This window comes from Mirounga angustirostris, unplaced genomic scaffold (genome assembly GCF_029215605.1).
Source record: "Mirounga angustirostris isolate CCGP_5_RB_7025 unplaced genomic scaffold, mMirAng1.0.hap1 SCAF_10, whole genome shotgun sequence".
NCBI classification, from domain to species: Eukaryota; Metazoa; Chordata; class Mammalia; order Carnivora; family Phocidae; genus Mirounga; species Mirounga angustirostris.
Window position 1 is genome coordinate 74,835,897 of NW_026991718.1, and position 14,715 is coordinate 74,850,611.

Consider the following 14,715-nt stretch of genomic DNA (forward strand, 5'->3'; position numbering starts at 1 on the left):
GGGATCTCACCTTTCTCTCTCTCAGGTCTCCTCTTACCTCTCTGGCTATTCTTTCTTAGCTTCCTGTGCTGGATTTTCATCTTTGCATCCTCTAAATACTGAAATGTCACAACCCTCAGTCCTTAAACCTCATCTCTCCTCTATATTTCCTTCCTTGGTGCTTTCATCCATTTCCATGGCTGCAATTATTAGGTATAGGCTGCAGACGCCCACATGTATCTCTTGCTCTGAACTCCAGACTTGCACGTCTTAGAGCAACCCCCCTACTGAAACCTGATATTTGGATGTCCAACAGGCACCTCAAGCTTCATATTCCATAAGATCACTTTTTTAAAAAAAAAGATTTTATTTATTTATTTGACAGAGAGATGGAGAGCACAAGTAAGCAGAGTGGCAGAGGGAGAAGCAGGCTCTCCACTGAGCAGGAAGCCGGGCGTGGGGCTTGATCCCAGGACCCCAGGATCATGACCTGAGCCAAAGGCAGCCGCTTAACCAACTGAGCCACCCAGGCGCCCCACCATAAGATCACTTTTGATTCACCTTTTAAATCTGCTCTTCCCTCAATCTTTCCCATTTTAATCAGTGCCACCTCCATCTTTCTAAATGCTCAGGCCCCAGGATGTTTGGAAACATCCTTGACTCATATGCCACAGCCAATCTATCAGCAATTCCCTCTTTGTCCTACTATTTAAATAAAGCGAGAACCTGACCCTTTCCCATCATCTTACCTGTACACCCCCCAGTTCAAGCCACTACCATGGCTAGCCTAGATTATTGCAAGAGACTCCTGACTGGTCTCCCTACTTTTATTTACCTTTATTCTCTTAAAATCACCTCTCTCAACAACAGCCAGTGATCCTTTAAAAATGTAAATAGATTCCTATCACAGCAAAACACCAAGCTTTCCAATGGTTTCCCATCTCTTTCTAAATAAAAATCAAAATCCTTACAGCAGCCTATAATAATCTGCATAATCTGGCCCCCAACTACCTCAGACCTCCAGGTAGGCCCACTCTCCCCTCCCAGACTTCCTCTTTCCTCTAATCCACATGGTCCTCCTTGCTGTTCTTTGAAGGGGCTGAACATGCCACCTTCAATCTCTTTATCCTGATTTATCTTACATGACAGTTCTTATCTGTCTTCCCAAACTAAACTTTGGAGCCCTTAATCAGACTCCAGACTCGCCCTGTTTTGTCTTCTGCTGGATTCCCATTTCAAACAGTGCCTGGTACTGAATAGGTGTTCAATAAATCAGTGTTGAGTGAGTGAATTAATAAATTATACTACTAATGCCTAGTAGTATAACCCAGCATAAATCATTTAACGTTTTGTGGATCTCATTTTCCTCATCTCTCAAAGGAGAGACAAACTAGATAATCTCAAAATGCTCCTTTACTCAGTAAACATTTAACGCAACCTACTGTGTGCTTGGCACTGGGTAGGTGCTTCAGCTACAAAAAATGGTCACAGACCCTGCTGTCCAGGAGCTGGATAAGGAGTGGATAAACAGCCACATGGGGAACTACCATAGAGGGCTTCCAGAGAAAACTTCTGAGTGTTCACCTGGCAATGGGTAGGATACACCTAGGCGAAGAGGGAGAACCGGCTTCCCACGTGTGTACTGGGAACCCTTCCAGACTATAAACCTTGAGAAGGCAAGGGCCTCCGGTTTTCTCCCCAGATTTGGCTCCAGACTCGTATTCCTATCGTTATCTTACCTCTGATGCTGGTGCATTTACTGAACGAAGAAGCGGGGTGGGAGTTGGGGAAGATAATGAATTCAGTTCCAGCTTTAAAACTATATGATCTTGGTTAGCATCCACCTATGTCATAAAGCGAGGCACAGCTTATGGACTTAGGCTTGGACCTACGTATTGTTTTACACTGTTCTCAAGCCCCCGGAACACAAATCACATCCTCTATAACCTTGGAGGCCCCTGGCACAGTGCAAAGGTCCTCAACGTTTTTTCAGTCCCACACGTCTCAGAGCTTTCCTATCAGGACGTTCCCATCGGCGCGGCAACTTCGGCGCTGAGCTGATACCGCTAAACGCCTGCGACAACATCCGCGCCCGCCCGCGAATCGTCCCACACGCTGGGACCTTCATAGTCGGCTCTTCTCGAGCGTTCCCGGGTGTCCTTGCTAGTTGGCCCCCCGCAAGCCCCTGCGCTAAGCTGGGAGGAGTCGACCTCTGCTGACTCTACCAACTGAAAAGTGCAGGGGTGGAGGCACTGAGCATGCTGAGGCCAAGGCTAGAAAACGAAAAGAGAAGCACTCTCAAATAATCAGTCACGTCACATTATTATTGGCACATCGTACGGGGCTCCTGTGTCCTCAGAGAAATCTGTTTGTCTATCTTCTAAGCTAAAACAACGCGTGGCTCCCCCTACGTCTGGCGCGCACGGCCTTTGGTCTCTCCCGCGCCGGGCGACCCCGCCGTCACGTGCTCCCCCTGTCCTTCTCGCCGAGCGTGCATCCTGCCGTAGGGACGGCTGAGCCATGGCAGCCCTGCTGAGACCAGCCCGCTGGCTCCTCCGAGCCGGGACGACCCCGCGCCTTCCGCTCTCCCTGCGCCTCCTTGCAGGCGGCCTAAGCCGGCCGCACGCCGCCCCTTGTCTGCCCGCCGCCCGCGCCGGGCCCGTCGCCGGGTGAGTGCCCAGGCTCTACCCTTTGCCCGTCTGCAGCGCGGGCGTCCCCCGGGGTCGTGATGCTGGCGGGGGCCGGGCCCGCCTGTCTCTCTCCGTGCCCTCTTCGCCACCCTGGGGCCAAATGTCCCGGGGTCTGGGACCCCGCTCCCCAGTGGGGGTTTTCGGGTGACAGGGTCAGTCGACTTCAGAAGGTCATGGCCGTGTGCTAGGTTTGCTTCCGGCTTGGATTGTGCGCTAATGGTACTGGGTCTTCCTGTCCTCGGGCTACGGGCGACCTGTTAAGCTGGGCGGCGGGGGAACGGAGGGAGGCTTTGAAGACTGCTGCTGGGATCGGGTGTTACTCTTCTCCTTAGGATTGACCGGCTTGGATGCTGTCCCACGTGCGAACATTATCGGTGATCAGTAACCAGCTAGAACTTAGATTTTGAGAAGTGTATATCTTGGGGGTGGGAAGGATAGGTTGGGAATTTGGGGTGAGCTAGGGATAGTTTAGAGAGGGACGTTTAATTGTGATCAGCTTGGGCTTTTGCCTGCATTTTCTGGAGTGGAGTTTTCCTCGATATTTACAAGGGTGCGGTATGGGTTGGGAATTGTCACAGTAGGGCTCTGTGTCAATGAGTGAATAAGTGAACACGTGCAAGGCATTTCGTGGGGATATAAGGATGCTAAGGGATCCGTGGTGTCAAATGTGTGAATAAATGCTTTCATGGATTGAGGTTTATCGGGAGATAGGTCTGGCATAGACTTGAAGAGAGGATAAGGAAGTTTGATGAAAAAGTATTAGAGTAGTATTCTGACCATTTGAGAAGGGGAGATTGGCACTGAGGTTTTAGAATTGGAGAAAAACTGAGTTTGAAATACTGTTAATAAAGGTACTTTGGGAGACAACTTAAGACTAAGAGCTAAGGATTTACCATTGGACAAGTTACTTAACATTTCTAGGCCTTAGTTTCTTTAGTTAGATGCAGTGGTAATAGAGTTGGTAGTACTGCATGGGATTATCTATAAAAAGCACTTAGCCTAAGGCCTGGTACCTAGTAAGTGCTTTATTAGTTATAATAATAGTAAGAATTATGATTACATGGATCTTTGTGGAGCAGCCTGGAAACCTACTCTCTGCATAAAATTATATGGAGGAAACGTTTTATGACTTCTTAACAACTCAGTTACAGATTTTTGGAACGTAGCCTACTTGTAACTTACAGCCTGCCTGGATTTTGTTATTAGGGCTGAACAGTTAACCTTCAGGAGCCATGCTTCTGCTTCCTCAGAAAGCATTTCTCTGCTTTCAAAGACTTTATTTTGAGAAAGTTGTGCCAGTTACTCTTATTTTTTTTAGTCCTTAACTATCCCTGTGAGGCCAGAGGAGGGTCGATGGTATCTTTCATCTTCACTTTTGCATTTGAGGAAAACAATACAACAGAATCTAATAGAAAGGGTATTGGTCTGGGTGTGCATCAGACCTGGATTCCATTTACTTGTTACATAATCTTACCTAACCTCTTTGATCCTCAATTTCATGTTTTGTAAAGTAGAGGTAACAAGGCCTTTCTCCCTTCTTTGCAAAGCTGATTTCTTGTCATTCAGGATTCAACTTAAATGCTGTTTCTTCAGAGAAGCCTTATCTTGGCACTCAATCTAAAAACTACCCTATTTTAATCATGCTATGTCTAACTTGTCTGATATTAATCTGCTTTTTTTGTTGTTTATTTTCTTAGTAGAAAAAGTGAATTGCATAAGAGCAGGACTTTGTCTTGCTCACCACTGTGTGCTCAGCTCATAACAAGCAGTGAAGGAGTATTGCCTCTTTCTCTTGCACTCTTAACAGTCCTTTTATGCAGTCTCCTGTCCCACAGCCTGCAAGCCTGCCCAGCTCTTTCCCACCTGAAAAACAAACCCTTGGGCGCCTGGGTGGCTCAGATGGTTAAGCGTCTGCCTTCGGCTCAGGTCATGATCCCAGAGTCCTGGGATCGAGTCCCGCATCGGGCTCCCTGCTCCTTGGGAGCCTGCTTCTCCCTCTGCCTCTCTCCATCTCTGTCTCTTACGAATAAATAAATAAAATCTTTAAAAAACAAAAAAAAACAAAAAAAAACAAACCCTTTCCTAGAACTCTGGACTTATCTCTAGATGCTTACCACATTCCCTTCCCCTGTCCCTATTCCTGTCTCCTTTACTTCCTCACTTGGTGTTCACTCTTCGACCCACTGCAATCACACTACTGGCAAAAGCCATCGTCGTTTTATTTATTAATTTTTTATTGTATATATTTTATTTATTTATTTTTTAAGTACATTTCACATTCAGTGTGGTGCCCAACACAGGGCTTGAACTCGCGACTCTAAGATCAAGACCTGAACTGAGATCGAGAGTCAGTTGCTTAACTGAGCCACCCAGGCACCCCTATTTTATATTTTTAAATTACAAAACTCATGTTCCTTGAGGAGCAATTGCAAAATACAGAGGGAATAGCAATAAATTAAAAATCATCCTTAGGTGCCTTGCTAGCTCAGTGGGTGGAGTGTGTGGCTCTTGATCTCGGAGCTATGAGTTCGAGCCCCACTTTGGGTGTAGAGATTATTTAAAAATAAAATCTTGGGGCGCCTGGGTGGTTCAGTCATTAAGTGTCTGCCTTTGGCTCAGGTCATGATCTCAGGGTCCTGGGATCGAGCCCTGCATCGGGCTCCCTGCTCAGCGGGAAGCCTGCTTCTCCCTCTCCCACTACCCCTGCTGGTGTTCCCTCTCCCGCTGTCTCTCTGTCAAATAAATAAAATCTTTAAAATAAAATAAAATAAAATCTTAAATAGATAGATAAATAAAACAAAAAAATTACTCTTAATTCTATCACCCAGAGAAAGCCATTGAGATATATGTGTCCTTTGTGTGTGGATATTTGTGTGTGTGTGTATATATATAATTATGTATGTATAGATGAAAGTTTCATTTAATTTTTCCAAGGGACCTCTTAATTACCAAATCCACTTTTTAAAAATTTAAAAAAAATTTTTTTTAAAAGATTTTATTTATTCATTTGAGACACGGAGATACAGAGAGCGAGAGAGCATTAGCAGGGAGAGAGGCATCACCATCTGAGCCACCCAGGTGCCCCCCAAATCCACTTTTAAGGCCTTGACCTCTGGCATGTTATTCTGTCTCCTATTTCTCCCTTCATGAGACCCTTTGCTTGGCATTGATGACACCAGTCTTTCATGATTCTCATCTCTTTAGGATTTTTCTCATTTGCTTTGTTGCTTCCTTTTTCTTCTGTTCATTTCTTAAATGCTGATGTGTTAGGGGGAGTTTGTCTTTAGTTCTTATGCTTTTTCATTCACTGTGGGTGAGTTCATCCATTTTCAAGGCATCAACCCCTTCCTACCTATCTGATAACGGCATTATTTCTCTTTCTGGTTATAGACCATTTACTAGACACCTCCACTGGTTGAACTACAGGTGCTTCAAACCCATCACATCTCAAATTGGACTCATCTTTCCTCAAATCTGTTCCTTTTGTGTGCCGTGTTTTAGTAAATGCTGCCATTTCTGTCTGCTTCCTAGAGATTTCTCATTCTTATTTCATTGACACCTGACCCGACTCACCTCCTATGTATTGATTACACAAATGATTAGGTTCTGCTAGATTTACTCCATCTGGAATGAATCCCCTCTTCTTCCTCTAAGCCTCATGTTATTCCCTGGTCTCCTTGAGACTGCCATACCTTCATGTCATTTTCCTACTTAGATACTGTGATGGCTTGCATTAGTTCCAGGATAAGGTGCTTCATGATCTGGAGATGGCTGTGGAGCCTCACTTACGAGTTCCCTTCCATGGCATCCTGTGTTCTAGCTGTACCAGACTACTTCTGAGTCCTCTATAGCAGGGCTTTTTAATGAGCATAAGAAATCCTTGGGGATGCTGTCAAAATGTAGATTCTGATTTTGTAGGTCTAGACAGGGGAACTGAGATTCTGCATTTCTAACAAGCGCCCAGATGGTAAGGGTACTATTGGTCCAAGGCTCTGAGGGGCCATGTTGCACATCTCTTTGCCTTTGAATGTGGTGTTCACTCTTGGGATGTGTCGCCCCTTCCCCCATTCACGTGTTCCTTTTCTCTGTTAAATCTTGATTGCTTCTCCCATTTGACCACTCCTCTTTTGTGCTTTCTCTCAGATCCTGAATCACTAAGCATCCATTAGCATGATTACATATGTACCAAACAGCACTCCAGACCTGGCTGTAAGTTCCTTGAAGGCAGTGATTTTGTCTTATTCTTTTTGCCTCCCCTGGTGTCTGACTGTGGCACATAGTAGGTGTCAAATATTTTTTGAGTAGATGAGTGAAAATCTTAGACGTTGAGGAAGGAATATTGTGACATGCAAAGACATTTGAAGTGATATTTAATCCATGCCTGTAGTGTAGTGAACCTCCACAAATTCCACCCCAATTTTGATTTCCAAGAATGTCCTGTGAAAGACAGATGAGCATTATTGAGTGAAATTTTAGAATTTATTAATTCGTTTTCAAAATTGAAACACCAGAAAGTATATACTTTTTTTTTTCCTTAAAGATTTATTTATTTATTTATTTGACAGAGAGAGACAAAGTGAGAGAAGGAGCACAAGCAGGGGGAGTGGGAGAAGCAGGCTTCCTGCTGAGCAGGGAGCCCGATGTGGGACTCGATCCCAGGAGCCTGGGATCATGACCTGAGCCGAAGGCAGACGCTTAACCATTTGAGCCACCCAGGCGCCCGAAAGTATATACTTCTATATTCTTTAGTCTTGCTCCTCATTTCCCATTTCAGTGCTTTTTTCTTTTTTTTAAACAAATTTTTCTTTAAAACCAGCTCTTCCCTTATCCTTTGTGGGGAGTTTAAAGGCCAAACACTGTTGCTTTGCCCCAGACTCCTTTTTTCCTAACACTTCTGGATCAGAAGCTGCTTATATTTTCTTGTGAGGGTTTTCAGACTTCTGTGCTTCAGAAGAAAGATAAGCTTTGAATTAAATCTGTTTGGAAGTGGATCTAGATTGATGATTGGCTTAAGGGTGAAGAGCACATACTGCCCTATGACAGAATGATGTGACTTCTGCGGTTGGAAGGAAAGAAAACTTTCCCTTGTTTATTTCTTAATAAGAAAAAAAATCTTCTCAGCAAATATTAAGAGTCTGTCTGGGTCCTTTGGAGGTAACGATTCAGCTCTGGTTTCTGTGTGTATAAATTTATCAGTTACAGAGGACTGTAATAGGCACATGTACGACTCCTGTATGCTGTTCATAAAAGGAATGTAATACTGTGGTTTTTCAGAGAGAAGAGCAGTCACATTTGTTTGTGGTAGGGGCTCACTTGAGTTTAAGAGGACATATGGTAATGAGTAGTCAGACTGTTCCAGGGGAGGATAAGAGCATGGAGAGACTTGGAGACCATACTTTCATCCTGTGTGTCTCTGTGGGGTTGGGTGTAGTGGAAGTTGATACTGCAAAGGCCAGGTGATTCCTTCTAGCTATTAAGGTTGATTAGAAGTTGGTCAGCCATTGGAGGGTTTTGAGAAGTACAAGTCTTGACAAAGTTTACATAGACTGTAGGAGAGATAAAGGCTGGGGATGGAAAGACCAGTAGGAACAGATTTATACTACAGATGAGGGCTAATAGGACCTCAGCTAGGTGGTGCAGAACTGAAAACAAACAAAAACACTCCCTTTTCTTCTTGAGAGGGAGTGAACAGAAGGTTGGTCAGCATGTTGGCAGAATAGATTTGGAGATGAGGATAAATAGTAGTACCTTCAGATTAGATCTTTACCATTTTCAAGTTGTTTGTATGAATACATCACACATGTATTTCATCTTCTGTGGGTTGATATTACAAATTAGGAAACAAGCTTAGAAGAGTGAAGTAATTTCTCTGGGATCTCCAGTTGGGGATTTAACTATAGACACTGATGCCCAGTTTTGAAGTGTTTTGAATATATTGTGCTTTAGGTATTGAAGGGATTACTTATGGACATAAAGACATTTTTTAAAAAAGTGATATGAGACATTATAAATTTAGAAATTAAAGACTGTCACAAGTAAGTAAGCACATAAGATCTGAGAATGTAAACTCTGGAAGGGATCTTTAGAGTAAATCTTGTCCATCCCACTCTCGCTTCATAGATTCTAAAGAGTCTTGTTCCATATCACATCATAGGTCCCAACCTGGGTAACTGTTCATCACTTCCTGTCATAGCTGAGACAAAGGAGACATACCTATGGACTGGAGGAGCCTGAGTGAGGTGGAGGGGATGTCTGGATAGATGGAAAGGAATTGGTGTTTGAAGCCAGGAGACTTTTAAGTGTAGAAGAGTTGCCAAGTGGCTTTTTTAGTCTAAGATTTTGTGACTTACCATAAAGCATTAAGCTGTGTTCGGGGGATAGCTTAACTGGACAAGACTTTTTGGAGAATTGAGGTCTTTTGAAATAGTTGAGTGAGGAAGTTCATTGAGACAGCTTTGCAAAAGATTTTTTAAAAGATCACTCAGCAGGGCGCCTGGGTGGCTCAGTTGGTTAAGCGACTGCCTTCGGCTCAGGTCATGATCCTGGAGTCCCTGGATCGAGTCCCACATCGGGCTCCCTGCTCGGCAGGGAGTCTGCTTTTCCCTCTGACCCTCCCCCCTCTCATGTGCTCTCTCTCATTCTCTCTCTCTCAAATAAATAAATAAAATCTTTAAAAAAAAAAAAGATCACTCAGCAGACTCTTATTGAGTGCCTTCTATAATAAGAGCTATTTATTGAGCACTGTTGGTTAGGAATCTCATGTATTTTTTTCTTAAGTGATCTTTACAAGGTAGGTATTTCTCTTCAGATGAAAGAACTAATGCTTAGAAAGACCAGATACTTTTACCAGAGTCACATAGTTGTCAAATAAGCATAGCTTAGATTTGAATAGCTCTTTAAAAATAAGTCTTGTGCTTTCTGCTAATACATTTTTAAAATTTTTTATTGTTATGTTAATCTCCATATATTATGTTTTTGATGTAGTGTTCCATGATTCATTGTTTGTCTGCTAATACATTTTTTTTTTTAAAGATTTTATTTATTTATTTGACAGAGAGAGAGACAACGAGAGAGAGAACACAAGCAGGGGGAGTGGGAGAGGGAGAAGCAGGCTTCCCGCTGAGCAGGGAGCCCGATGCGGGGCTCGATCCTAGGACCGTGGGATCATGACCTGAGCCAAAGGCAGACGCTTAACGACTGAGCCACCCAGGCGCCCCTGCTAATACATTTTTAAAAGAAGAAGATGCTCTAGGAAATGTGCAGTTAATATTTATTATGCTCACTTTGCCAGGTCCTCTATGTACACTTTCTGTGTTGCTTAGACTTTGGGCATTTGTGTACTGCCCTCAGATTTTTTTGTCCAATCTGAGTACTACTGAAACTATTATTTATAGTTAACGTTTTTCTTAATATAGGTTTTAGATTTAAACTGACGTTATTATAACTTAATTTTATCTTAAGCAAAAATATTAGTAAAATAAAGAGCTTGATGTGATAGTTATTTTTAAATATTAATTAGAATAGATAAAACTACTGAAATGAAAAATTTTTGTTTAAATACTATCTAAAACCATCTTGCCTAGCAGAAGGGTGATATTTTTGGAAACCCTGCAGTATCTCAGTTAATCTTTATGAGGTAAATACTGTTAACTCCCAGATTTTACAGGGTTAGAGTTGCAGTAACTCGGCCACGTCACACATCTTATAAATGGCACAGCCTGGAGTCAGGTTGGTCTGTAGGACTCAGGCTCATGCTCTTAAAGCTCAGAGCTCCTGTGTTTCTACCATGCCATGGAGCCTTCTGTTTTTGTCTCTAAGATTGTGCTTGTCAAGTGTTCATGAAGATGATGCATAATAGAGTAGGATGTATACGGAGGGTTAAGTAAGCCTCTCTAGGGCACTTGTACATGAACTTTTTGAATTAACAAACTGTATTGGTGAGTCTTGATCGGCTGGGGGCCTTGGTGATAGGTGTTTCTTTCCCATCTCCACCACCCACTCTGATATAAGCTTCCCTCAGCCTTTTACCCGTTACTACTGCAATAGTTTCCTCAGTGGTATCTCTGTCTTAATTCTTGCTGCCCTCTAATTTATTCTTCACCCCTGAGCTAGACTGATCTTTCCAAAACAGAAATCGATCTTGCCACAACCCCTGCTTGTAAATCGTCAGTGGGGATCTGGTACAGTTCTGTACCTTGATTACAATCTGTACCGTTCATAAAGTGCAGACTCTTTATTGTCACAATACTCCATGACCTAGCCCACTCACTAGCCCAGTCTTCCTTTTCAGCCTCATCCCGTCTGTGTCGCTCACTTGCTTGGCCTGCTGACTGTGTCGCTCACTTGCTTGGCCTGCTGACTGTGTCGCTCACTTGCTTGGCCTGCTGACTGTGTCGCTCACTTGCTTGGCCTGCTGACTGTGTCGCTCACTTGCTTGGCCTGCTGACTGTGTCGCTCACTTGCTTGGCCTGCTGACTGTGTCGCTCACTTGCTTGGCCTGCTGACTGTGTCGCTCACTTGCTTGGCCTGCTGACTGTGTCGCTCACTTGCTTGGCCTGCTGACTGTGTCGCTCACTTGCTTGGCCTGCTGACTGTTGTGGCTCGCTTGGAATACTCCCCCTCTGTTGTGTACGGCTGCTGCTTTTCATCCTCAGCTAAAAAATCAGTGGAGGCTTTCCATTCTCTAGTCTCACCCTCCCAGGCCAGGTTTAATTAAGACCTAACCCTAACCCTGTGTGGCTCAGTTGGTTAAGCGTCTGACTCTTGACTTTGGCTCAGGTCATGGTCCCAGGATCTTGGGATCAAGCCCCAAGACGTGCTCTGTGGGAAGTCTGATTGAGATTCTTTCCCTTTCCCTCTGACACCCCCCCCCCACCCGCATGCATGTGTGTGTTCTCTCTCTGTCTCGCTCTCAAATAAATAAATCTTAAAAAAATAAATAAAAGGCATTATTGGGGCACCTGCCTGGCTCAGTCAGTAGAGCATACAACTCTTGATCTCAGGGTTGTGAGTTAAAGTCTCACACTGGGCGTGGAGCATACTTTAAATAAATAAAAGGAGGCATTATCTTTTTGAATTTTTAACATGTTAAAACTTAAGTGGAGTCGGTGTATGTATACAAACGTTTTAAAAAGAATTACATACCATGACCAAGTTGGATTTATTCCAGGCATGCGAAGCTGACCCAACATTTGAAAATCAGTCCTTGTAATCACACATATCAACAGGCTAAAGAAAACTCAAGTGGAATAGTTAAAATGAGAGATGGGTGAGAACATGAGATAAGTTTGAGATCCCCATTGCCTGCAAAATAAGCTGGGAGAACAGCTTTATGGACATCAGTCTTGTATTTTATGGACATGTCATAAAATCCAAATGCCTTACTTATCAGCCATTGTTGGCTTTCCATTCTATAGTCTTACCCTCCCAGTCCAGGTTTAATTTTTATCACTTCCATTGTGAACCCCCTATTGCAGCCAGGTTAGTTTCCTTGATGCCCTTCTGCCACGTTGAGCTCATTTCAGGAGACTACCCAAGTACAGATCCGGGACCTGTCCTCCTGCTTATTCTAGCTTTTACTGTGATTTTGGGCAAGTTGCTTCAGTTTTCTTATCAATAAAATGAAGATTATGGTAATAATTTTTTGTTACCTAGCATGTGTCATTAAATGCATAATAAACATCAATTACTGGTTATACCTATTCTATCACATATCTGTATCCTCTTTTTTTTTTTTTTAATTCTGGGAGCTCCAAAGTGTTAGATGCTAGAGTGACTCATAATAGCAACAAAGATAACATGGAAGGGAGAGTTTGAGAACATGTGTGATTAGTTTGGTGTACATTTGAAGTTAAAAAAGAACGACTAATACTTCAATAAAAAGTTTACTTGAAAAAATAATCAGCAAGAATACCCAAAACATAAGAAGAACTCTTACAACTCAACAAGAAGAAAACTTAAAAAAAAAAAAAAGAAGAAAAGAAAAAGGAAGATGTAATGGTCCAATTGAAAAATGAACAGAAGGTCTGGACAGTTAACCAAGGACATAAAGGAGGCAAATAAGCATATGAAAAGATGTTTAACATCATATGTCATTAGGGAGTTGCAGATTAAAACAACAATTAGATACCACTACATATCTGTTAGAATGATTGACATCCAAAACACCTGCAGCACCGAATGCTGGTGAGGATGTGGGGCCCTGGGGAGCTCTCAAGTCATTGCTGGTGGGAACGCAGAGTGGTACAGCCATTTTGGAAGACAGTAAGGTGGCCTCTTACAAAGCTAAATAAACATTAGCTTACCATATAATACAGCAGTCACACTCCTAGATGTTTACCTAAATGAATCGAAAATTTACGTCCAAGCAAAAGTCTGCACACACATTTCTTTAGATGCTTTATTCAGATTTGCCCAAATTGGAAACAGCCAGTATGTCTATCCTTCCTTCAGTAGGTGAATGGATAAACAAATGATGGTAAACCTGTGAAATGGAATATTATTCAGCACTAAAAAGAAATGCGTTATCAAGTCACAAAAGGACATGGAGGAACCTTAAATGTATTTTGCCAGGTGGAAGAAGCCAGTTTGAAAAAGTCTCTATGCTGTGTGAGTCCAACTTTAAGACATTTTGGAAAAGGCAAAACTATAGAGGAGGAGAAAGATGGTTGCCAGGGGTTTAGGAGGATGGGAGAAGGGATGAATAGGCGGAGCACAGGGCATTTTTAGGGCAGTGAAACTATTCTGTGACTGCTGTAATGCTTGTCACACATTTGTCAAAACCCATAGGTATGTACATATACAGAGTGAACCCTGTTGTACAGGCTGTAATGTATCATGATTGGTTCATCGTTTGTAACACATGTACCACAGTAATGCAAGATATAAATAGGGGAAACTGGGTGGAGGGAGAAGAGGATATACAGGAACTCTGTACTCACTGCACAGTTTTTCTGTAAACCTAAAAACGCCTTGAAAAAGTAAAATATTAGAAAAAAGTACAGGCTTAAGAGGGGAGTCCCATGGAAGCCTGCTTATAATAATCTGGACTGTGTGCCTTTTTGAAATATGGACATTCAAATATAAAATCATTATTATTTTGTACTGAAGAGTCAAAATAATAACCACCGCCAACATTAAAAAAAACAAAAACAAACAACGCTGAGAAAAACAGTGCCAGATTTTGCCAGAGAAAGTTAAAGGGTAATCTGAATATCAGTGGTGAGTGCCAGAGTCTCAGGAGGGATCCTAAGATTGTTTAACTCAGAGATGCAAAGGAGCCATTTATGACACATTGATGGAATGATGATAATTTTCCCTTATGTGGTTATATCAGTTTTGGTCAGCAGAATTTGGAGGCAGTGCCTTCTGTCTTGTGCAAGTCTGATGGGTAGGTGTCTACGCTACATGGCCTCACCTTCACCCCTGGACTTCTTCTTTTCTTTACTTTGTGTCGCAACATACTTACTGTTCCAGGCATGAAGTTCTTACTTCCTACTGGGTGTGTTTCTGTGAAATTGAAAAATAAATTTTGGGCCAAATAATAAATGAAAACACTGCCGTGTACGATAGCACTGGAGACTTCTTTTGAAGAGTGAAGAATCCTTTGGTGAAATATGTAACCCTTCCCTCACCGTAGTTCATTCTATGGTGGATTCATAGTTCAGCTTATCTAATTAAAGTTGAGGATACTTGTGTGAAGGAGACTTAGCCTCGTTAAAGATTTGTGAGAGAAATCAGCTTTAAAATGTTCAGAATAATATTCTGGTTTATTAACCTCTCTGTCTTCTGTCTGAATTTTGTATTAGAGCTGACATTTTAAAACTGCATTTTAGCAAAGGTTTTATTTTTGTGCTTTTTTCACAGCTTACAAGATTTGGGTTGTGTAAAAAAGATCTTGGCAAATATACTTCACTACAATTTTTGAAGTTTTTCTTTTTTAAACTTTTTTTTATTTTTAGGTAATCTCTACACCCAGTATGGGGCTTGAACCCACAACCCCGAGATCAGGAGTTGCATGCACCACCAACTGAGCCAGCCAGGCTCC

At 42.6% G+C, this 14,715-nt stretch overlaps 1 protein-coding gene and 1 long non-coding RNA gene across 8 annotated transcripts in view; one reads left to right on the forward strand and one right to left on the reverse strand.

The window, feature by feature from the left end:
* LOC123851363 (uncharacterized) overlaps nt 1-2,153 on the reverse strand; it is a 92,452-nt gene extending 90,299 nt beyond the window's left edge. For all 7 annotated transcript variants that reach the window (XR_010405722.1, XR_010405721.1, XR_010405720.1 and 4 more), the window contains exon 1: nt 1,719-2,153. This is a non-coding gene — a long non-coding RNA (uncharacterized LOC123851363). The remainder of the gene's footprint in view (nt 1-1,718) is intronic.
* A 298-nt stretch (nt 2,154-2,451) lies between these two features.
* The window catches only part of LRPPRC (leucine rich pentatricopeptide repeat containing), a 105,540-nt gene continuing 93,276 nt past the window's right edge, over nt 2,452-14,715 (forward strand). The window contains exon 1 of the mRNA XM_045885085.3: nt 2,452-2,648. Within this exon, the coding sequence (XP_045741041.1) occupies nt 2,500-2,648 (149 nt within the window). The 5' untranslated portion in view covers nt 2,452-2,499. The remainder of the gene's footprint in view (nt 2,649-14,715) is intronic.